This window comes from Brienomyrus brachyistius, chromosome 2, assembly GCF_023856365.1.
Source record: "Brienomyrus brachyistius isolate T26 chromosome 2, BBRACH_0.4, whole genome shotgun sequence".
In the NCBI taxonomy this organism is placed as follows: Eukaryota; Metazoa; Chordata; class Actinopteri; order Osteoglossiformes; family Mormyridae; genus Brienomyrus; species Brienomyrus brachyistius.
The window spans coordinates 17,510,205-17,534,313 of NC_064534.1; the positions used below are offsets into that span (position 1 = coordinate 17,510,205).

General features: G+C 41.8%; 2 protein-coding genes across 5 annotated transcripts in view; both read right to left on the bottom strand.

The window, feature by feature from the left end:
- The window catches only part of cntrl (centriolin), a 29,578-nt gene extending 28,217 nt beyond the window's left edge, over positions 1-1,361 (bottom strand). For 2 of the 4 annotated variants that reach the window (XM_048993362.1, XM_048993353.1), the window contains exon 1: positions 234-1,361. The gene's annotated coding sequence lies outside the window, so the exon portion shown is untranslated. The remainder of the gene's footprint in view (positions 1-233) is intronic. The other 2 variants (XM_048993369.1, XM_048993377.1) reach the window with 1 other exon arrangement.
- An 803-nt stretch (positions 1,362-2,164) lies between these two features.
- On the bottom strand, positions 2,165-23,162 carry c5 (complement component 5). The gene is made up of 41 exons (XM_048993402.1): positions 23,017-23,162; positions 21,383-21,575; positions 19,979-20,132; positions 19,471-19,541; positions 18,199-18,293; positions 17,939-18,021; positions 17,495-17,585; positions 16,985-17,090; positions 16,678-16,813; positions 16,095-16,210; positions 15,735-15,935; positions 15,340-15,543; positions 15,024-15,233; positions 14,789-14,938; positions 13,752-13,881; positions 13,593-13,661; positions 13,168-13,368; positions 12,898-12,988; positions 11,941-12,023; positions 11,643-11,782; positions 11,037-11,264; positions 10,852-10,912; positions 10,604-10,693; positions 10,223-10,435; positions 10,008-10,086; positions 9,736-9,895; positions 9,499-9,597; positions 8,599-8,770; positions 7,877-8,082; positions 7,520-7,672; positions 7,060-7,122; positions 6,805-6,898; positions 6,675-6,714; positions 6,351-6,453; positions 5,365-5,439; positions 4,368-4,473; positions 4,154-4,240; positions 3,668-3,757; positions 3,387-3,470; positions 3,111-3,249; positions 2,165-2,736 (listed from the first exon to the last, which is right to left on the bottom strand). Exons 1-41 carry the CDS (start codon positions 23,079-23,081, stop codon positions 2,601-2,603), a joined length of 5,067 nt encoding a protein of 1,688 aa, XP_048849359.1. The 5' UTR covers positions 23,082-23,162; the 3' UTR covers positions 2,165-2,600.
- Positions 23,163-24,109: the final 947 nt, after the last annotated feature.

Below are 24,109 nucleotides of genomic sequence, written 5' to 3' on the forward strand. Positions count from 1 at the left end.
CTTGATAACCAGCTAGGAAACCATCCACTCTATATGTACATCCGTGTTAAAGCCAATATTTGTTTCACTCGGACTGAGTAGTGTATAACTATTAGCCAGTCAGACACATCCATAAGTCTGGTAGTGGCGTGTTCCCGATTTTAAGCAGATCGCAACATGTCAAACAATAATACTTAGTCAGATAGGCGCTGAAACTAGGCATTGTAAACTAGTTGTCCTGCTGAGTTACTTACGAACACTTAGTGGCTGCTCAACGACGTGTACCGTCTTTGAAAGTACGGAATTCTTTTTTGATTGCTCGTGAACTGCGTTAGTTACCATAGTAACCTCGTTTTCAAACGACAGAGGTAGCTTGCCCGGGGATCACTTTCGCCTACGTAAATACGACATCAGCTATCCTATCATGAATTGCAAAATTAGGCATCCTTCTTGTATGTTCAAACTCGCGTAATTCGGTGTACGAACATCTTAATAAACGTTAAGCCGAATACAGAGTCACTTCCGACGGCGAGGTGCGCACGCAACAGGGGGCAGGGCCACGGAGAGCGGCGAGTACACGCGGCTGCTCAGGCGCCTCCGGGTTCTGGACTTTCATTCAAACGCTCCCGCTCGCCGATACGAAATTGGCGGGATGTATTCGCAGCTTTGTGATTTTACCAAGCAAGAAAGACTCGTTAAATCTATTCACTATAGCCAAGCTGTTAGTCAAAAAGCTATGCATTGCAATAAACTACATGCGCACAATAAATGTGTTGTCAAATCATAGTTTCACTTGTTGAACGGGAAACTGTTAGTACACCCGGCTATTCTCACGGTTGCTTCTGTTACCCCCCCTTAGTTTTCACAGCGACCATCCTCAAAATTACGTATTTTTGACGTTACATCCATCTTTCTAGATGGCGAAATTTTTTGATGCATGTGCTGCTATACGGTTGTGTCTACATTTGTTGTTTGAAATGGAATATTAAAAAGCTATATAAAATAGACAGATTCAAGTTCAACATTGCCTTCGCAAATTTGCTTCGGTAAGTTTAGAATTTACAGTAAAAAGTACAAATTGCACAGTGTCTTGTTTGCGCAAATCGTGCCGCAGCGACATTTAAAGGCATGGCAAAGGGAGGTAATTCTGGGAGCCTATCATTGTTTGGAAACGTAGAGATGGAAATCGTGATTATATTAAAATAAGCGATTCCTTTGCTTTCGTCCACTTCCAATATGTTCTTTTTTATTTCTTTAGGTTGCTTTGTCACAGACATATTTTATACTGTATTTAGTTGTGTGACTCCTTCAGACGGCGCTATGGCCAGAAAAGTACGCCGTCAATTAATTTCCAATTGTTTTCTTTTTGTTATTTCTTAACTTATCTTTACCTCCTCATAATTTGCACAGTGGTCCCAGAGAAAAGACGCTTCATGGTAGCCACGTGGGGCATATTACACAAAAAGTGTCTGTGCGCAAAGTTCACTGGAGCAGGAGGGTGCTGTATTAAGCAGGATTTTTCTGCAGGGTTACCTTCAGCTAGTAGGATTGTCCAATAGGAATGCTTCTTACCTAAGCTTACCTGGCTATGGTAAGTACAAGCAGGATATCCAGATTCAGGAATGTCTTGTGAAACTATAATTAATATAAATTAATAGCTTAATCAGGCTGTCTATGGTTGGACCAGACCAGAATCATTATATGCACCGTCTATGCTTTTTTCACTTTCTGGAGGGGGGGAGCAATATTTCTTTGAGCTGATTATATGTTTGTCCAGCACATCCGAGTTATGCCTGACCGGATTAAGAGTTGGGGAATTTGGAGGTTAGGTAAACACCTTGGTTCATGTTCCTCAAACCATTCCTGTAGAATTTTTGTAGTGTAGGGTGCATTATCCTGCTGAAAGAGGCCGCTGGCGTAGGGGTGTACTTGGTCCGCTACAATTACACACACGCACCTGGCTCTCCACGTAAGGTAACAGAGAATGTGACTCATCTGACCAGGCCACCTTCTTCCATTGCTCTACAGTCCAGTGCTGATGCCCATCGTACTGAGGGTGTTTTTTGGCAGACGAGTCTTGCCACGGACACATTTGTATGTACGGACAGTTTTTTCAGTCTCTTTCATTTAAGTGACATTTTTGTCATTTAAGAGCACAGTCCGGCACTACAATAATGAACAACTATTGTAGCGTGTTTTTTTTTAATATATATAATTGATCTTAATCCATGGGATGGGGTACAGCCAAGAGAAATGCTATTCAAAAAGTAGAATTATATCCATTAATCTGCCTTTCAACCACTCATCCAATAACATGTACATACAGAGACAACTATTTAAAATAATTTTTCATGATTATATTTGCTCAGGACAAACATATATACTATATATACACATTCATACATGCCCATTTGTCTTCAATAGTATGATAAATGCCAAGTAGATCACTGACTCGGGACAGAGGCCCTGCTGGGGATTTTGGGCCCCCAATATCCAGACCAATAAAATTCTGTTTCTAATTTCTTAGGACTTCTGTCACTTAGAGGCCCTTGGAATCTTCCTAACTTGATAACCCCCCCCCCCCCAACACAGGGCCCCTGACTCAGGGTGTTCGTTACAAGTCATGGGCAGCCCATTAGAAGGAAGGTCTCTGAAAAATCCTCCAGGACATCCAGAAAACCAGAGCAGGAACTCCCCTCGCAATCACTTGAAGGCCACCACTCTACCCATGCCTGGGAGTCAAGGGGGAACCTGTACCTGTAACAAGTAGTTTTGTTTAACTCCAAGAAAAATGTAGACAAATGCATAAGGAAATACATACTAAGTTTTCAGAATAAAAAGTAATGTAAAATAAGGATGGCCAATGTTATCTGCAAATGGCCAGTGTGTACGCAGGTTTCTGGGGAAACTCTTCAGCCAAACAGTCCTATAATTAGGCCGCATATACAGTGGCCCTTTCTGGATAAGATTGGCCACCCCTGTCCTAGACTAAGGAAGGCTGCACAAATGCAGAGAGAACATGCAAACTGCACACACACTCAGCAGGGATAGAATTCTAATCCCTGATCCTGGTGGTGTGAGGCTACTGAGCCCCAGTCCCATTCCATTATATAAATATAACAAGCACTTACTGATATATCCGCTTCACCACTCTCTCCATTCCCTCGCCCCCCATGATTAGATAATAGTTCCCTTTTTGCAGGTTCACATCCATGCAAGTTGCCTTCTTCACAAACGTTACCTCACTGTTTCTCTGTACATGTTCAGTACCTGCCACAGATAATACACACAAACAAAAAAAAGTTTATCCGGCCTACTATTCTTTATGCACAGACAATGGTCAGAATATAATTATTTCCAATGGCTTTCTTTGTACTTATGATGCCTTGTGCAGAGTGTCAACTTACCCTTTTTTAAAATATCTTCTATTTTGGCAACATAATTCACAAAATCTCCTTCTTCCGATGAGGACTCAATTTTCACTTTAAAGGCTTAAGAAAAGCACACAGGATGTATTAGTTCTGCCGTGTTTGCCATATGAGATCACGTCCTGCTGACTGAGGATAATTTTTCTCTATCATCCTGCCCAGAAACAAACTGAAAATTTACGTAAAACCAAGTTTAATTTTAATCATTTCACAGCTCTTTTTATTAAGAAGTGTACCATGAAGTGGAATCTAGACAGTACCATATTTTATTTTGTCTTCGCAAGCTGCATCTAATCGCATTTGGGCAGTGATGGTGAGATCCATGCTGCTTTTGAAGTTGCTGCATTCAGCTAGGGCCATAAAGGAAGACAAGAGTCGTATATTTTACACAGACAGGAGTCCATAACCTTGACAGTTGAATGCAAAAACAACATAATGCAACATATTTATTCTGGCACCTAGCCTGATACAATATCATCAACAGTGTTGGGGAAATTACTCACAAAAGTAATCCATTACACACAGAGGTGGAAAATTCAGGTCCAGAAAGTACAAATCCAGACCAAGGATTTGTTTCAACTAACCAGTTAATTATAAAGAGTCACAGTCACAGAGTTCTCAACTGGTTGGTTTAAATAAAAACTTTGTTTGGTTTTGTACTTTTTGGGCCTGAACTTTCCACCGTCTGGGATGTAACTTCCCCAACACTGATCATCAAGCTGACCGACTAGATTTTTGAGGCCTACCTGCCATGCATTGGCACTCGTCCCCTTCACACAGTCTCAGAAATCTACGCTCCACATGTGGGTTGTAAAGCTTGGAACACTGGCTGTCTGTGGGAAATGGGGAAGGGTACTGATGTTCTGTATATGGTGTCAATCCCAATGACATCACGCAAATTGCAGCGTACTGGGACCTGGTATACAGCAATGAGCACAGGGAGGTGAGGAGGACGGGTACCTGGGTCATGGTACTCATACACTTTAAATAGGGAGGAGCTTGTCATGCCAGTGCGGAAGAGTTCTTGTATCCGAAATCCCACACACTGAAGTTTCGCTGAAGGAATCTGCCAAAATTGGACAAAATCAACACAAACACAAGTAGACATACATGCATACAAACAAACAACAAGGGACTATATTAGTGCTGTCTCAAATGATTATTCTTTAAATGATTAGTCTAGTGATTATTTTTTTGATTATTCGACTAATGTAGCAACTAATTTTTTAATTGATCTGATGATAAATTTATTGATTGAGCAATTATTTTCAAGTTGGTCATTTAATACAACAATTCACCCCCCCCCCCACACACACACACACACAAATCTTAAATTCTCATTAACATTTCAATTTATTAAATTTCCTTTTTACAGGGTGGTAGGAGATGTCTCATTAATATTTATGAGAGAAGTGCTACATGATTGGCCAGTGCATGCTTTACAAAATAGTGCAGCACTCCTGGCACCGGCGATATTAGACTAAACTATATCGGAATTCAGTCTATGATTGATATAGTTTTAATGGTGCCAGCAGTGAAACAACTAGCCAGCTTATTAGCGGATAACTTTTTATTGTAAATGAAAAGCATGCCGCAGGTCCAATAAATAAAATATTGTAGGTCTCGAGTGGCGAAGAGATCATCAGGTGGACAGTAAAGTTCAGTTATTAACAGACTGTTTTATTACTCTATTCTTAAAAGGACATCGTTAACGTGCTCCCGAGGGAATAAAGTACTTTTCTTTACAATATTTTTAGATTGTCATGTAGTGCATTGCAGTTGTGTAGTTTTACACAAAAATTCCACGTCGATGGATTTTTATAATCGACATCATCGATTACGTCGAATAATCGTCCCAGCCCTAGACAATATACATGGCTGCTTGTGACATGTCCAGGTGAAGTCACTTGCCGGCGGAAACAGTCACTGAAAGACAACAGGCAGGTATCATACTTACAGAGTCCAGCTGGAGAATGACCTGGTCTCCCTTAATTTCATAATGGGACACTAGAGAATCCAGTGCATTCTGCATCTGTAGAGAACCACAGCCGGAAAACACCTCATCAGGGTACGAAACGCTGCATGTATCTGATTTGGACTATACTGCATACCAGGGACAATGCTTCAAGAAATGAGATCAATATTTTCACTGTGTCTATGCAAACACAGACCTTGCAGTGTTAACTTTTTAATTACCATGTAATTTAGTATCTCATGGGGTCCAGCTACAACAAGTAAATTTATCCACCAACACTATACTGCTGTTCAATATCTGCCATTCTGACCCTCAGTTTTTCCCAATGAATATGGTATTACTTGATATTACCCCACATTTGTACAAATAAAAGGCAGGATTTTTTCTTGAAATTGTCACTGGAAAACAGGATCACCATATTCCAGTAATCTCACAAATCATCAACTGATTTAATTTAAAGTACTGTAATTGCTTGGTGAATGGTGTACAGCAGGAAATACAACATAACAGCTTGCACTGCTGTAAAGCATGCTAAACACAAAAATGAGAACATTGTCAGGCTTATCAAAAATGGTGTGTTGTATACGGCCGTAAAATAATATTTTAGATGCTTGGTAGTTGTAGTTTAGGTAAACAGTAAAATACATAACTTCTGCATAAAGTTTTTTTTCCACAAAAATGAATAATTTCCTTCTATATTCAGACAAATATGGTAGTTCCAAATGCTACACTCGCAATTGCTACCAAATGCAAAATTCGGATTTGGCATTAACCTACTGAAAACTGTATACAGTGGTCAACTTTTATAAAACCCTAGAATGTCAAAATAGGTTATGATATTATTATGCATGTAAACCCATTTATTTTAGAGGACATGTGGACATTTTTTTTCTGTTTTCCATAACTAGATTTTCTTACTGAAGCTATGTGAGATACTTGGACTAATTCGAATGTGGCTTTACTCATACCATATCCAGGTCCTCCTGTAAGGGCTGGATACCTGTAGGCAAATGGATCTCCATGACAGCGTGTGCTGACTCCATAAACACTTCATTCTCCAGAGGCTTGTACCTGGACAGCACAAATAAACCACATACATATTATATAATACATTATAAATAATGTCTCTTATCTGCTTTGGCACAAAATTGTTGTAAAATGCAGTTGCTGTATATTGTTCTTGGACTTTATATATGCAGAAATATTGTGTACAGATGCACAAATAGCATACAATGAACAGTGCTGAGAGTGGGACATTGATTGTTAAAATAAACACGTAAACTTGAACTTACTTGGCACAGGCGATAAGGCGGGGTAACAAGAACATAACATCTGGGGAAAATGCGGGACCACGGTTAAGTACTGGGCAAGTTACACTATTGCTAGAAACTCATCTGCACAATGCACAGTGGGCTGCCCTACCTGTGGAGCCCTGAACAGCGGGCTGAATTTCAATGCTCAGATCAAAGTGACAGTTCTCATTAGACTCTGCCATACTGTAGTATACAGTTTTCAACTGCAATGAAAGACACGTGCAAATCATACATTAGAGAGTAGAGAGAGAGAGTTTTTAAACCATTTTAAAAACATGACATGGGAAGAAATGCAAAAAAACATGTATAAATTATATTGAATATGTGTATGCTACATTTATATGAACAGAGGGAACAAACTTACATTTGCAACTGACACTCCAGAACTACTTCCTGTGCTTAGGATGACATCGTCAGTTTGCCCGACCTGTGAAAACAACTTAATATTTCATCCTCTGAACTCATGAAGCGATAGGTATTTGATTTCACATAAAGAAATTAATACAATTGTGTGTACAGATACTCTTTCTTGTAAATGTTTTTGTAAAGGTAACATAATACTGAAGATTTAAACAATTAGATTGTGCTGACAATATTCACACATTGATTCTGATGTCTTAGAGAACTCAACGAGAAAAAAAGAAACTGGATGTTATGGGTGTATGTATAAAGAACTGGCATAAGAGTAACCTAACCTGCAATTTTCTAAATGTTAACCACACAATGAAGACTCCATCTCTCCTTCAGTTTATCTCTTACACCAAAAAATATGATAGAGGCCACATGAGGGCAATGAAAGGGGAGTGAATAGGAAGCAGTCTTACCTGTATTGATCTGCTCACATGGTGAATCTCTGAGAGCCTAAAAATGTTCAATTCTCCCTTATTTCTGTAGCTGGCACGGATCTCCATATCAAGCTTGGAATGCTGGACTAGTTGGCTGTATTCTTTCAAGGCCTCCAGAGTAAGAATGGTGTCCTAGGATGAGGAGGGTAGAGAGTAAGCACTGGATTACGGACAGTCTACTTGGTCACTTGGCTTTGATGCATGATGATTGAGATCTTTGCCATGTAATATTTAGCAGGATCTCAAGTTCCTTAGATTAGCGTTTCTGTGACAGGCTGCTGAGCACTTCCCAAATATGTTCAGGATTGTATTGCATGATTGGCGATGCTCAGAAACCTGTGTTGAGTGGAATCCTCCTCCATAGCGCTGGTCCTGGGTCAGCCACCTGAGGATGGGGGCGGCATATTCTTTATGCCCAAAGAGCATAGCAGTGAGCAGGACATACACCGTGGTCTCCACAGTCTGTGTGGAGATCCTATTGGGCGTCGAAGGGTTGAGAGGCTCCTTTTCCTCCTGCCAGAAGCGAATCACAGGAGGATTTCCTGTGCCACCACAAATTAGACATTTGAATGTTAATTTAGCATTCATCTGTGACAGATGGATGCAATCTAACAGGGTTTGATATGCTTTGTGTTTAAGATGTGAAGCAATAAAGTAGGGTTGCCGACTCACACACATCAGGTGTGACACTCAGGCTTTCAGATTCTCACGCTCACGCAAGAAATGTTACGGCAAATATATGTTATTCTATTATAAATCTAAAATTGGCTACATCCAAAGCATCGGGGTAGTTTGCAAACCCTACAGACTATTTAAGGTGATGAAACTCTTAGATACATGTAAATGAGTGTGCAGATTTGTCTCAAATTGGAAATCTCACGCCATCCAGCTGACCAAAGTTTGCAACACTGGTAAAGATGAGTATGACATTGCTACACATACCGAGATATGGTGTGCCTTGTGTTTAGCTATAATACCCTTAATGGTCATAAATAGTTTGTCCTAAAGATTTCAGGTTCTTTTGTCTGAAACCTATGGGTTCTCATTCACCATCGTACCTTTCACTTGGGCATAATTCTGCAGTCTCTCATACAGTTCACGTGCAGGCATGCTGCCAGGGTCGACCAAGGCCAAGGCATAAGCGGTGATCGCTCGCACATACAAACTCTTCAGAGACTGGAAATTGTCAGATAGGTATCTTGTGGCATGTTTCAGGGCATTCTTAAATTCCTGAACACAACAGAGGATGAGAATATCACTGCACCATTCATTTTGAACAAAAAAGAATAATACAAATAAAATATGAAAAGTTTCCAAGTGAACTCGCCCACTAAAGCACACATACAGGCACATAGGTCAGATAAGTAATTAGACACATCTGGGGCAGCCTGTAGTGTACACCAACAACACATTTGGCAATGTGGCTCTCAGAGGACTTAAGTGTGTGAGTGTGGGTCCCATGGACCATGGAATGCATGTGCACCGGAGGGGCCATGGGGGGTGGAGGTGAGGGGGTGACATTAAGTCACGCCCACTTGTCTGTTTGCTTTCGAAAATCTCAGATGTAACCCTCTGTCTCTTCATGCTCCTTCTAAATTCATTCGATTTTAGATATCAAATCACTTAATGAGTAATCAATATTGTTAACTTGATCTATTTTTGTTTTTAAAAGACATGGATATAACTCAAGTTTTTATTAATAAAGTGGAACCCTTCTCCCCCCACCCCAGCTCCATGGTTCATGGTGTGTTCTCTGTGATGGACAGACATCTGGTGCAGGGTGGGGCCCTGCCTTTTGTCCCCTGCTCCTCGGGATTAACTGCAAACCCCCTCATGGCCCTGCACTGCAGAAGTGGTGGATATATTAAATATGTCGAAATAGTAAAATACATCTGATACTAAGATACTAGATGAAACCATTCTGCATTGTAAGCACATTTAAGTGAGAGGGGTCATACCATCAAGTTGCATGCTGGAACTGCCATTGCAGTCTTGATACCAATTACGACAAAGGAGGTGATGAACACAGTCTGCTCCTGGACGTTTGCTCCTGCACCCTGTGACACCAAAGTCAGCCCAAAAGCAAAAAAAAAAATGCCTTGGGATCAGGTTTCCACACTCATTATATAAAGCACACATTTTATTTCATGGAATTCTCATTCTTAATGAAACAGGCTATTTACTGAGATCATTACCATAAGTTTAACTGGCTTGTAGTCAGAAAGCTCTTTGAAGGAGCCATCCATATTCTGACAGGTAGACACCAGCCAAAAGATGGAGTTGCAAAATGACTTCTCATCCACAGCAACGTATTTGTTCACCTGTCCAAGAGTCTTCAACACTAGAGCAGTCAACCTACAAAAAAGGGGTAGATGACAAAGATATCATCCAGTGCCACTGTGAAGTAAAGACAACCAGATCTACCATACTTGTTAACTTGGTGCTGCCATTTTCCAAGCAGACTAACCATGTGCTGGCTTCTCTGTGTTTCCACATGCTGTAGCCATTCTCAGTTTTTTTCTTGAATGACATGAGGCTGGTGACCCCTATACCAGCCATAATATGGGTGGGGGGAGGACAGAGAAAACAGTGACAGAAAACCTGTTAATCAGAGCAACATGTCGCCAAAGCAGCACCCCCGTGCACATGCTTCCAGGACCGATGGGCCTGTGATGCACCCACCTTCTCTCAGCTTCTGCTCGAGCTCCATACGGCTTTTGGCTTTGTCATGCCCCAACAGCTCCCACCTGTCTGTCTGCTCCAGGAATTGGAAGACGTAATAGATGGGGAGGATGCTCATAATCTCTGCTTCAGCAGAACCACGCGGCAGGCCAGTCAACTGGTGCAGACCGTTCGGATCATTCACAAAGGCCAGCACCTCTCCAAAGAGTTCACCTACACACAAGTAGTGGGAACAAAACAAATATTGCAGACAGTCAAGGTACAAAAGAAGGTACAAAATAATCTCACGTAGCTTGGTTAAATGTGACAGTGCAAAATGCAGAGTGTTTTAGTGTGAAATGTATGTATTGTTTTATGAAGATATCTGCATGACAATCTCACCGCTGATGGTGAGGACACGTTCCACGCTGGACTTCGGTACCAGCCTGGCAGGGGCACTGTTCTTGAATTCCAGCCTCTTTTTCAAAGTCCCTGCAACACAGAAGTTTTGGTGAAAAAGGCAATAGTTGCAGTTCAGCATACTGAACATGGTGGGAATCTTTGCAGAGAGGTTTTGCAAAATCGATCAAATGCAGGCCATGTACACTAGAAATATTCTGATTGGAATTACTGCATATTAAAATATGCACCGTAGACAGCTTGTGGATCCAGAGTTCCTGCAATGTTCAGTTCGGTCTTGATGCCCTCGGGCTGTAATAGAGACCACATACAAATGCTCAGAACAATATTGGTGTAGAAAAGTATAGATAATATTAAAATACTACTTATCAATATTAGGCTGCAAAGGTAACGGAAGTCATCCTTATGTGTTTACCACCACACGGAGGGTCTTGATTACAGTTTCGGAGCCTAGAGGACTCTGTAGAGTAAATTTAAGTGAGTGAGACCCCGCCTCCAAGGCCATGAACGTGAAGGAAACCCTGTTGACAGAGGTACTCTTCAGGTCCTTCTTGTTGCATGGTGTCCTTTGTGCCCCGTCCTCTCCAAAAGGGCGACCATGAACCAGACAAATCTCCTTGGGTGCTGTGAGTGTCACGCAATACTAGCCATGGAAGGAGAGGAAAAGAGCAAGAGTCCGAAAAGTTAGTGCACACATGAAACCCGAAGAACACAAATGAAAATGATGGATACAAAATAACAGATTATTGTATTAAAGCAGTGATTCACAACCCGGGCCTCGGGGAGCCCCCAGATGGTGCACATGTTTGTACCTTCCCAACTCCCAGCTGTATTACAGATTTCATGAACATTCTATGATGTATCTTAGAACATTTTAAGATGTTTCATTTATATTGAGACATTGCATAGCACAGCTAACTGGTCATAAAGAGATAAGTGCACTGTTATGGTTAAAAATAGCATTTCAATCCAGGACCTAAACCAGTCCTGTTGCGGCTAAGGAGGTAACAGCACTACTCACCCATGAATCTTTACTAAGTTGGTTATAGACAGAACCAAGCAGCTCCAAATGCTCCCCACGGACCATAGAATAAGGCAGAGGTACGTCCAGGCTTACTTGCTGGGTCACCTGAACCCTCAGTGGATCTGATACACATATTCCTGCAGGCACAGGATAACAGAAATTTCTGGATTCCAAAGGAGTTTTTTTTTTAATTTTGTAATAGGTACTGAAATGAGACACAAGCATCCCAGTGTTTGTGCAGGAACCGCTTGCGTCCTTTTTATAGTGGGTCCTGCTGCTTTTGCGTTCTGCTTACCCTCACTGAACATCCCCACAGCTCTCATCTCCCAGGTGGTGAGAGAGTCTGGTAACTTTCTGTTCAAGGTAATCAGCCCTGACCTGAGAAACACATTGCGTAGCACTTAAAACTACCATAACATTCACACCAAGGCAGACCTTACCGTGGAAAAAGGAATAATGTTACTTTAACACAAACAGTACTTAGAGCACAGGATATGAAGTAAATGCTTTCGCCGAAGGTCTGATACTCTGAATGCCGCGAGATGGAGGGGAATCAAATCTTGTGTATGAATGTGTGCATGTGTCAAAGTTTGTGAATGGTGTTTCCCTGAGCCGAATTGACCATGTGGGCATCTGGGCTCCTGCCCAAGGGCACCACATTCCCAGGTGGCACTAAGCAGAGCAACCCTCCATAAGCACCCCCCCCCAGTCCCAAGCATCCCTTAACAAATTAGTGTGATTTCATATCTAATAAAATTAATAGATTGTATATTGTTCCTTTAACACGGCACTCACTGAAAAGCCTGTGTAACGTTTTCCCTGTATTAGATGCATTTCTGAATTTCGAGAGCCACCTATCAGCTCCATTTCTTTCTGAAGTGATGTCATGTGTGCCCATACGCTTAATCTGGTCCTGCCTGATGCGCAACGTTCACGTTAAAGAGAAAAGGAGATTTTAGCACACTATTTACCTGTAATTCTAGATACAAAACTAAAAAGTGGAATTACACTTTTAATTACAGATTTAAACTATGTAACATTTATTCTTCTGATAAGCCATAACCGATGTCATAAGAATGAAGTTCACAAGTAAAATCAGGCCCAAAATAGACTCACTACAGTAAATACACGTCCTCTTAGCTATAATTGTCAACCTCATTTTTCAGAGAATAGCTTAGTTACTTAGATGGATCACTTGATAATAGTGACATAAGTGAGCAATTAGATGACTGTTACATGTCTGTGCTCTCACCTATCAGTGATGCGATGAGTCTCCCAGAGCAAGCTCTCTGGGAAGTAAGTGCGTATTCGTGAGGTGATCCATCCCAGGTAAACTTCGATCTCTGAAAGCGAAGATCAGGGAAGTCAATAACTCTGCATGTGAGAATATACGTGTCTCATATATCCAAAACAAGCCGCAAACCAGGGTGCTGTTACATTTACATATTTCCCAGCTACTTATTGAAACACAGACTCATAGTATACACTTCAGATGGCAGTTAGGATGGACACGTTTGCTCACCCATACGTGCAAGAATCTGATCGCCGGCGTGTGTTTTCTGAAGTTTAATGTGAAACTCGCAGCAATCTATGAAGATTTCCTTGCATCTTGGCTCGTTGTACTTGTTTCGGAGCCCATCAGCCCGGGATGTGCAGGTGTCCAAGAAGGGACTGCTTCTTATTCCCATTATGCAGCATATTTGCTTTTCTTTATAGGACATAACTGGAAGTAGAGAGAACCTGCAGGTGAACAAATATCTACCCCCATAAGTTCTCTGATGCCTACACCATCATACATGCCCTACGTTGTTCTAGTCCTCTGCATTGTTTTGTAAAAACACCCTGGGTGACAAGGCACGCACAGCAGAGTAATCCACACATCTAAGCATGGTGCTAGGTTAAATGCCCTTAACTTCACAAAACTTGTTGTCTACTCAGTGAACTCGCCTTTCTGCTTAAGTTCCGGATGTATGCGGGTTTGTCTTTTTGACCGTACCAGAGCTGAGCAAGTTTCACCTGCAAGACAAAGGCCACCTCAGTCAGAATGCATTGTAAGTACATCTAGACCAGGGTTATTCATAACACGGTCCTCAAGAGAAGAGACACCTTCAGACTGGGTGGCCCGAGCGTTGGCATTGGTCATGAACGTCAAGCCAGCGAGATGAAACACATCAGAGTTATCTTTCCCTCCGCCACCCCCACAGCCTTGGTCACTCTTCTCAAAGTGATGCAGAACCTATGGTGAAGGGAAAATATTTATGCAAATGCAAAGGAGTCATACATAGGCGGTAAACACAAACTTATTCTTTTATTTAATGATGCCTTCCTGGGATCTTGAACAAACTACAGTTCCATACAATCAGCTTGTTCCAGGACAGCAAACAAATCCACATAACAAGCAGAGTGGAGGCTAAAAAGCACAACGACAGCTTTTGTAAGAAAACGAGGAAATACGCGAGCTGGAAAACCGACATCCTGATCTCTCTAGTTACTCCTTCCCATCCATCCATCTTCTGTATCCACTTGCAGAGGTGGAAAGTAAAGGTCCGGAAAGTACAAATCCAGACCAAGGTTTTGTTTCAACCAACCAGTTGAGTACTCTGTGAATGTGCCTCTTTATGTTCAGCTGATTGGTTGAAACAAAACCTTAAACTGGATCTGCACTTTCTGGACCCAAATTTTCCACCTCTGCCAATTTGTCCTATTTGGGGTTATGGGGGGGGGGGGTCTTGAGCCAATCCTGGAAGCTACAGGTGCAAGACAGGGAACAACCAAGGATGGGGTGTCACCCCATTGCAGGGCACACTTACACACCATTCACTCATCCAATTAACTTTAGTGAGTCTTTATACTGTAAGGGGTAAGGGGACCCAGAGTACCTGAAGGAAACCGCAAGGTGACACCAACTCCACAGACAGAGCCATGGTGGAGACTTGAACATCCCAGAGGTGTCAGACAAGACTGGTAACCACTGCAGCATCACACCACCCCTACTACTTTCCATTCAAGAGAAGAGAATTCCACTTTATATCATTAATAACTAGTAACTAGCTGCAGATGAATCAAGGCACTGATCCTCTGACTTCACCTGGCCCCCTGTTAAATGATCTGCAGTGGGTGGGACAGGATGATGAGGGCCTCACCATGGCCAGAGGGTCTTTATTGGGAGCTCTGAGATTGTAGACAGCGGTGTCAACTGAGGACAGGGCTACGAGGGAGTTAAACCTCGCCTCCACCTGCAGATCAAGGTTATCCTGGGGACTGTACTCCCGTAGAGGAGCTGAGAGCTTCACCTGGGAGTCAAAGCAGAAAACGAAGAGAGCATTTCACGGCCTGCTGAACTTCCCTTCTTTTTAAGTTCAAACGGGAGGTATTTACCTGGAGATCATTGACACATTTATCTTTCACGCCCATCCACACGGAGTCTGCTACAAGCTCGGCCATGGTTTCCCCAGTCATGATGTAATAGACCAGCAGGCGGGCAGAAGGCACCATGTCCGACGTCACCTTAAAGTTGATAGGCTGGAAGGTGGTTCCATGGTGATGAGGAATAGTATCAAACTTCACAATCGTTCCCTTAGAAATAACCTAGAAGAGGATAATGAAGAAATAAAGGAGAAATTGTAGTCTGTAAGAAGGTTAAGGGAAATGTAATCGGGGGCAATAAGATGCCCTTCCCTAGGCATTTAAGTACCTGGTAGCTGAAGGATTCGAGTGGGATATTGCTATAATGCTGGAAGTAGATATTAATGCTGACCCAATCTCCCACGGTCAACTCCTGATTATGAGAAGCCCAATCAATGTAAAGATAGCGCTTGTTGGTAGAATAATAGGCTACAGTTTCATGTTTTAAAACAGCCTGGTTGTTGGGAGGCAGGCTCTGGTCAGCAGTTTCCAGCTGAAACAAGAGGCACACAGATAGACATACATATATTAGGTTTGAACGAATGGTTCATGATTATGAAGTAGTCATACAGTGTTTTACAATACTAAATTTAGGACAGAAGTATATGCAAGCATATCAAGTTGTGAGATATAAAATGAAGTACAATTAAGCATTTTACACATGAGAAGACATTGTTTTCTTACAGTAAAAACAGCAGATTTGCAGTCAGAGGGTATATTGTAAACAAAGTTTGTGGTGCCATCTTTGTTCCTCGTCTGCCCATGACCCTCTTGCTTTCCAGAGTATTCAAACAAGCCCTCTTCTCCATCATTTTTGGTTATCAAAGCACGTACTTTCACTGGTACCCCACCTACTGGCTTCCCCAGAGGATCCTTCACAAGAACCTGCAGACACAGAGAAAATACCAGACAACCACATTCTTAGGACAAACATCTACAGTATATAATATATTGAGATGCCTCCAGCGTAAACACAGGCATGCAACACAGCTGTCAAATGACGGTGGCGAAATGAAGAAACTACAAGACACAAGTGTTGTCTACCCTTATAAAGTACGGCAGTCCAGGCTTGATGAATGGTGGAGTTGCAATCAGATTTAGGGTGAAGGGTGACTGAAGGAATTTAACGGAAGCCAACTCTGCCTCCTGAGAAATTCCACCTAATGCAAAGCAAACAAGTAGAAGACAGGGTTGTGTACTATTCAGAATTGAATTAAGAATAGCCCTGAAAGTAAATGTATTATATAATTATTTATGTTTTACTAGATTAAATGACATTCCTGTGTTATGTGATTGCATTGAATTTCTTTGAATTGCAATTGCTTGAATTCTTCTTTCTGTTATTCCAATCTAACATCCAGTGGAGTGTGGCCAATTCAATTCAAATTCCAATTCAAGATCCTGTGGGGTGTGGCCAATTCATAAATGGAATGGAGTAGAATTAATTAATTTTGAATTTTGCACAGCCTTGGTGGAAGATAATTAGATAACACTGTTATGAATTATAGACGCAAATTTTGAACAAGGTTATGTAAGATGCAAACCTCCTTGTGGTGTTGTACCTCGCCTGTCCAATCGACTGTAAAAATATTAATATTCCCAAGAAAAATGGACTACTGTTCCTTACCATCAGTCTCCTGTACTGTGATGGCCACATACAGAAACTTCCCATTCATGTCTTGCAGGGTTCTGGGCCCATCGCTGTTCTGTTGTTCCAGTGCTTCTTTGGTGTTGAATAACACTTCCAATGTTCCATCAGTCAACTGCAGAGAAATAGAACATTATACTCCAAACATATTAGGTCACAATATACTTCAAAATTTGTGTTTTGAAATTTTGAATAGCAAATATTGGAAAATGTACAACAAGGACATCAGATAGGTTCACAAACTCTGGTCCAGCTATGATGGGAAATGGAAAAATGAATCTGTTACCACTTCTCTTGTGATGGTGTGCGGCAACAAGACAGTGTTGGGCCCATCGATGTAGCCATATCTCAGGAACACGTTTGCAGTAGACACTGGAGACCCGTGGTTGTACCTGAAATGTAAACCAGTCACAAATCACTGAAGGCCATATTGTGTGCATCTCTTTTTCAGGTTTACAAAATTATTTTATGCCATAAACCACTGTTCCCCAGTCCGGTCCTTGGGGATTCACAGTTGGTCCATGTTTTTGCTCCTTCCAAGCTCCTCGAGGACCGGATTAGGAAACACTGGCATGAACATAAAAAGGATGAAGCCGTTCTCATACCCACCCAAGCAGCACTGTTACATGGATGTATTACTGTGTGTCTGCCATCTTATGTGCAATTTATTTATTAAAAAAGGAAGACCGTCTGCTTTTTTCACACAAAACACATTATAAAATTGTTATAAATATCAATTTACTCATAATTAAGTATAACACTGCAACATTTTGTATTTTTTTAGCAAAATTTGTACCTGGCTGTTACTGTCAGCTTAAATGATTCAAAGTTGGCAGAAGAGATGTAGTTGAGTTCTGGTTGAATTAGCACAGATATGCTAGGTAAAACTGCAAAGAAAGGGATGCTGGGTGAGACCCAAGAAGAGGTTCTGCTGATGCATTCATCAGAAGCTGTATGTCTGTAATATAAGGAGGCTTATAAAGTGGTTTTGTAGAACATTTAGCAGTAAAGTAATTACTACAAATTGAGTGCACTAATCTTTACATAATTATGCTAAAATGCAAAAGGACACAGTATACAGTTCACATTTTCTGAAAATAAGACATAAACCCTGCAAGTGATGGTTAGAGGCTGCAGTGATCTTGGATGGAAATTGTTTCAACCTAATTAATGACAATGTGGTCCACAGGAAATACACACAATATGAACTGTGAAAAGGGAGTAGTTGCTGTTGATATACCATATTCCTTAACCTCAAATTCAGCTGAGGCCTGCGTACTGAAGTCATCTGAATAAGTGGCCTCAATCCTCCAGACACCAAATCTGCAACATGAATTACAGTGACTCAAACCTGATCCCACATTAGGCCATAAACTCATGATTTAAAGATGTTACAAACAGGAAATGTGAACCTTCTGAAGCTTCACGATGAACAATACCATGTGCTACCGGAGCTTCTGGCATTAGCACAGTCACTGGACATCCAGGGTGAACTCTTACTTTGGTTTTAGGGGGATCTTAAATGGTGCAGGCATTGAGAGAATTCCACTGACATCTCTCATCTGCACAATGTCCACTTTAACTTCCTCCGGATCCTTTGAAAATCAAGTAGAGGAACAACATCAGCAACTGCGTCCAGCCTCCACTGGATTCAAACATCATAGTCTTGAAAATAAGAAGTTATTTACACCTGATATTTGCTTTCAAGTCTAAACAAAATATAGAGCCAGTGGCCACTTTATTAGGTACACCTGCTGTTTTAAACAGCAAATCATATGGATTCAACTAAATACATTCAGCATGAAGACAGGGTCAAAAGCTTCAATTACTTGATGTGTGATGTAAATAATTCTGAATGTAGTATGATTGTTGGTGCCAGGTCTGAAGGTTCCAGCATTTCTAAAATGAACGTCACAACTGGAAAGATACCACAGTGGTGTGCAGAAAGTCATCTCCAAACGCACAACTCATCAACCCTTGAAGTGATTCTCATTGGAACTACGTAGAGGTGGCTAGTGTCATGACTGGGGATCGAAGGAGCTGAGGGCAGGCATAGGGATGAATGGAAAGGGCTTTATTCAAATCAAAACGGGAGCAGGACAAAACAAAGCATGTCACAAGGGGTCAAATGGGAAGAGCATGGGAGCACGCAGGGAATGACATTAATGACAGGACTGGGGCGAACAGAACTGAGAAGCACTTTATTCAAGGACTAAAGAAGGGGCAAACATGAGGCAGCTGGAGTGAATCACATCAGGGCAGGAACATAAGACAAACGATGAACATGTGTGGCTTGTTAGGGCCATGGAGGAAGGAAACTGGAAGGCAGTGTGTGACAGGGTGGGAGTGTATGATCATTTTCAGAAATACTCAGGAAATTAAGCTACTGCAAAACTACATTTTAATTATTTTTCTGTTTTAACATCACTGTATTGAGTGGGTCAGTTGGTAGCACTGTTGCCTCAGGGTTTGAGGTTCAAAACGCACCTCTGCATTTTGTAGGTGGAGTTCATATGTTTACTATGTATTATTTCCTCCTTCAATTCAAACACATAGAGTTAGCTGAACTGGAATTCTTAAACTGCCCATTGTGTGTGTGTGTCCTGTAATAGGTTGGTATCCTATATAAGATGTTCCCTTGATTTATGCTGTCTGGGATTGGCTCTAGGCTCCCTGTCACACTCTACTGGATATGCAATTTGGAGATGGATCAATATAATGTGAAAGTTCACAATTATTGTACTTAAAGGTATATTCCCCAGCTGCACTCACCGAAAAAGTGAGAGTGACAGGCCTCAGGGCTGGCTTCAGTTCCTCATTGAGAGAAAACACTCGCACCTTCACTGCATGACCCAGAACAGAAGATCAAAACCTTGAAGCTCATACAAACAGATGTATATCACTATTATACCTCACAAGGATCTATTGGTGCAATCCACACAAAAAGCTGCACCTTGCCGTATGTGTATGCAGTGAAACTGTCACGCCAGCTCACATCTGAAACACTAATCCAGGGCTTTCATATTTGAGAAAGGCACAAAGCGAGAAAGGGTCAAATAGTGTCAAAGAATCAAGGAACAAGCTTCCCAAAAAAGACACTTAAATTCCCTAAGCTCCCAGCTCACACACTAACACTGAAATCCTATAAAGAAAAGTACAAAACTGTAAATTCAGCAGCATATCAGCTGCATACAAAACTTAGTAATACTGAAACTATATCAGCACTTCCTGACTGTAATAATTCCTGAATACTGCTTTTCACCTTGCGGCTCTGTCTAACCTGACTGCTCAGGGTTATACAGTGGCTTGTCTGTCTGGATGAACATGAAGCCGTTTTCACGGGTCACCCTCAGCTTCTCCTCCTTCGTGAAGTCCCTGGAGCGTGCCTCCAGGTAGACGTGCTGGGCTTCCTTTGGGAAACTCGCAGGTAACAGCTGGATAAAAGGAGCGAGATGTGTGTCTTTAACCACAGGAAAAAAACACTTGTTTAGTGTTAATCCTGCATGATTTACATCCAAATACCTAACAATCATAAGTGTATGGACAAAAATACAATTGTTATTAATAAGTTCAAGTGAAAAATCAAGTGAAACTGAATCGATATCTTAAACTTAAAAAAAAATCTTCACTAACCAATTATTTTAAATGGACTGGTGCAACTTGTCATTGCTCAATACAGGAACAATGCAATTACCATGACTATGGGTGCCTCAAACAGAAGAACAATAACAAACACAAACAGAGGAGGATTTACAGCTAAACATCACAACCTCACTGCCTGGCTACCAAGTGGTATAGCTACAGTAAGCAGAAACAAAAGGGTGGATGATTGACCGACAGCACCTAGATTACGGTCATTGCTGTGTTAGCATTTCAATTAACGAGAGGTGGCTGACAGATTGCAGTAGATAAACTAATTTAAAATCACCAGCATGCCTTCTATTCCCTAAGCCTATATGATTGGAAATTAAACATAATTCTGTTCATATTCTACTTCCCAAGTTAAACTGAAATTATGCTTTGACTAAATCAAGTCTATAGGAGTGCAAAAGTCTTAGGCAGTCAAAGAAAATGTTTATGGCTATTTATCTTGGTAGTACGTGTATATTTACTCAGGAAAATGAACAATTTAACAGTATAACATATGCAAATTAATGGCAACACAATAAAAATGAACAAGAATTTCTTAAGTTCCCCAAAAAGTCACTGATATCTTGGTGGATGGTTGGATAAAGTCTGGATAAAGTCAGGAGTGATACATTGGTGTATTGGACGGTTGCTGCAAATACTGTGACAATTTTAGCAGAGATTTTGAAATGGCTAAGCTGACACAGTTTGACAGACATAATGTCATAGTTTTACACCAACATGAAGATCATTTAAACATCATTTTCTGTGACTGTCTACGATTTTTGCACTGTACTGTATATATTAATCATTGTGGTTACCCCACCAGAGTGTGTCATTGTGAAATATCCTTAGGGTTTAACAGTGACAAGGCTGTGAAGAGCAGACAGATAAGTGAAGTGCTCTTTTTTTACACCTTGACCCTTGTTCCTGAATGGTAGCCCTTAATTTATGATTCTGTGATTGTTACATTGTTATATGCTATTATTCAGTATAGCAGATCTATCTGTTTCTATCAAATCATTATCCTAGACACTATGAATAGGCAAGGGCCAACCCTCAGTGTGACAGCATCTTGGTAGCGATTTTCTGCTGTGAGTGTCACAGACTGGGTGGAGTATGTCTTCTGCTTATCTGGGTAGCTCTTGAGGGACACAGTGAAGGTTACGCTCTCCTCATAGCCGAAGAGCTGCACGACCACTCTCTCTGTTGCATCTAGTCGAAGGGTTTTGGGTGCAGTGATCAGGTACCTGAGGAGCCAGGAGATCATCTTACAGTACATGTAGACTTGATGTTTTATGTAATGAAAATATGTTCCATAAAATGGACTTCACTGATAAAAATGTACACCCTTGTGTAAAATAATTGAAACAAGTTGTCGTGTCTATATGCAGACAGACTGACCACCGTTAATATGGACATCACAGTCACATTAATTCATACTTATTGCCTTAGGTACTGGTGGATTGATTAAAAAATCCATGGAAATAACTCAAGATGGGGCACCACTCCATTTTGCAGCTCCAATTAACTTTAGCATGTTTTGGACTGTGGGGGGAAACCATAGAACTAGAAGGAAACCCCACAATGACACAGGGAGGTGCCCTAACTGCACTTGAAATATACATGGATGGCTGAAGCACAGTCATACCACCCAGCTCTAACCCCATCCGAGCAGGCCTGCCAATCTCTGGGCACAGTGCCTCCTCTGTCCATCCACCCAGCTCTAACCCCATCCGAGCAGGCCTGCCAATCTCTGGGCACAGTGCCTCCTCTGTCCATCCACCCAGCTCTAACCCCATCCGAGCAGGCCTGCCAGTCTCTGGGCACAGTGCCTCCTCTGTACATCCACCCAGCTCTGACCCCATCCAAGCAGGCCTGCCAATCTCTGGGCACAGTGCCTCCTCTGTCCATCCACCCAGCTCTAACCCCACCTGAGCCGGCCTGCCAGTCTCTGTGCACAGTGCCTCCTCTGTCCATCCACCCAGCTCTAACCCCATCCGAGCAGGCCTGCCAGTCTCTGGGCACAGTGCCTCCTCTGTACATCCACCCAGCTCTAACCCCATCCAAGCAGGCCTGCCAGTCTCTGGGCACAGTGCCTCCTCTGTCCATCCACCCAGCTCTAACCCCACCTGAGCCGGCCTGCCAGTCTCTGTGCACAGTGCCTCCTCTGTCCATCCACCCAGCTCTAACCCCATCCGAGCAGGCCTGCCAGTCTCTGGGCACAGTGCCTCCTCTGTACATCCACCCAGCTCTGACACCATCCAAGCAGGCCTGCCAGTCTCTGTGCACAGTGCCTCCTCTGTCCATCCACCCAGCTCTAACCCCATCCGAGCAGGCCTGCCAGTCTCTGGGCACAGTGCCTCCTCTGTCCATCCACCCAGCTCTGACACCATCCAAGCAGGCCTGCCAGTCTCTGGGCACAGTGCCTCCTCTGTCCATCCACCCAGCTCTAACCCCACCTGAGCAGGCCTGCCAGTCTCTGGGCACAGTGCCTCCTCTGTACATCCACCCAGCTCTAATTACTCCCAAGCAGCCCGAACATACACCAAAAGCCATTCAGTCTGTATAACAGTCTAGAAATATGTGACAGCTCATCCAGGAGCCATTTGTGAAGCTAATATGAATTCGCATGCCCTGCATTCATACATTCCAGAAGAATATTTTCAGAAGAATGAATCTCACACTCACGTTCCACTCTGTGCCACAGTTCTCCTGCAAAAGAACAAGAGCCAGAAGAGTGGCAGGATTGTCATCTTGTAGTACAGCTTTCTGTGTTTCACAGAAGTGCAGAAAAACCCCAACTCCCCAAAGCACCTATGATGGTATACCTGGTCTTATCCACTTAGCTAGAACAACCACCCTGTTTATTTACAGTTAATTATTACCCTCCCCCCTGCCCCCAGCTTAAACTGCTGGCAAAATTTCATTAACAGATCCTAGGGGGAAGTAGCTGCTTTTGACAGTGGATTGTGTTAATAATTCTAAATTAAGAGAATGTAACTAGTGATATAGTATTATAAGAAGTCTTTTCTTGTAATGAACATCAAGATTAAGATTTAAGATATAGCCAGAAACATTAGACAGCATGTTACATGTTATTGTTCTTGGTAGACATACCCAGTGATGTGGCTTGTTCCTGTACAACTAAGAACTATTCACAGATTTGACATGCCAGTATTTCATAGCAGACCTATACAGACACATCAGAAAGCAGAACATAATAAATGTAATCCATAATTTATTTAGAAATTTTTAAGTTATTAAATGCCAAGGAACAAACTACAGAACTCACAAAAAAGTAAAACATTTCATTTCAGTGAAAAAAGTATTATTAACATTAAAAACGTCAAATGAAAATAAAACATATACTCCTCAGTAAAAGACACATAATTACAAGACAAATATTACTGTGGAAATTCAACAACTAGCAAATTCAGGAATCTTTGCACTGATATGTGGAAAGGAGGCCAAAAGTCAAAATTTGAGCAAGCATCGGACTTTGATTCCTTAACTATATTAGTTAAGAGGACGATCAATATATTATTCTAGTAAGTCACATGACATGCCTTATCCAAAAGGGCAGTGGAGATTACAACGATAAACAGGCATAGAAAATAGTTGGATGGATGGATGGATGGAAGGTAATCATCCTTGGTTATTTGAATATTTAAAGGGCCCATATTATGCTCATTTTCACTCCGCAGATAGGCCCTTCCTGGTTGGTGGCCAATAAGGATTGTGTTATGAGGTGACTTCAGGATAGTCCATAGAATGACAACTA

Excerpts from the sequence above, each read along its gene's own strand:
- c5 (XM_048993402.1), bottom strand. The coding sequence starts at position 23,081 with ATGACAATCCTGCCACTCTTCTGGCTCTTGTTCTTTTGCAGGAGAACT. Across the intron at positions 10,913-11,036 it reads TCAAGACCCTCCGTGTGGTG|CCCGAGGGCATCAAGACCGA; the intron begins GTAAACACATAA and ends TCTCTATTACAG. Across the intron at positions 10,087-10,222 it reads CGAGCAGAAGCTGAGAGAAG|GGGTCACCAGCCTCATGTCA; the intron begins GTGGGTGCATCA and ends TGGCTGGTATAG.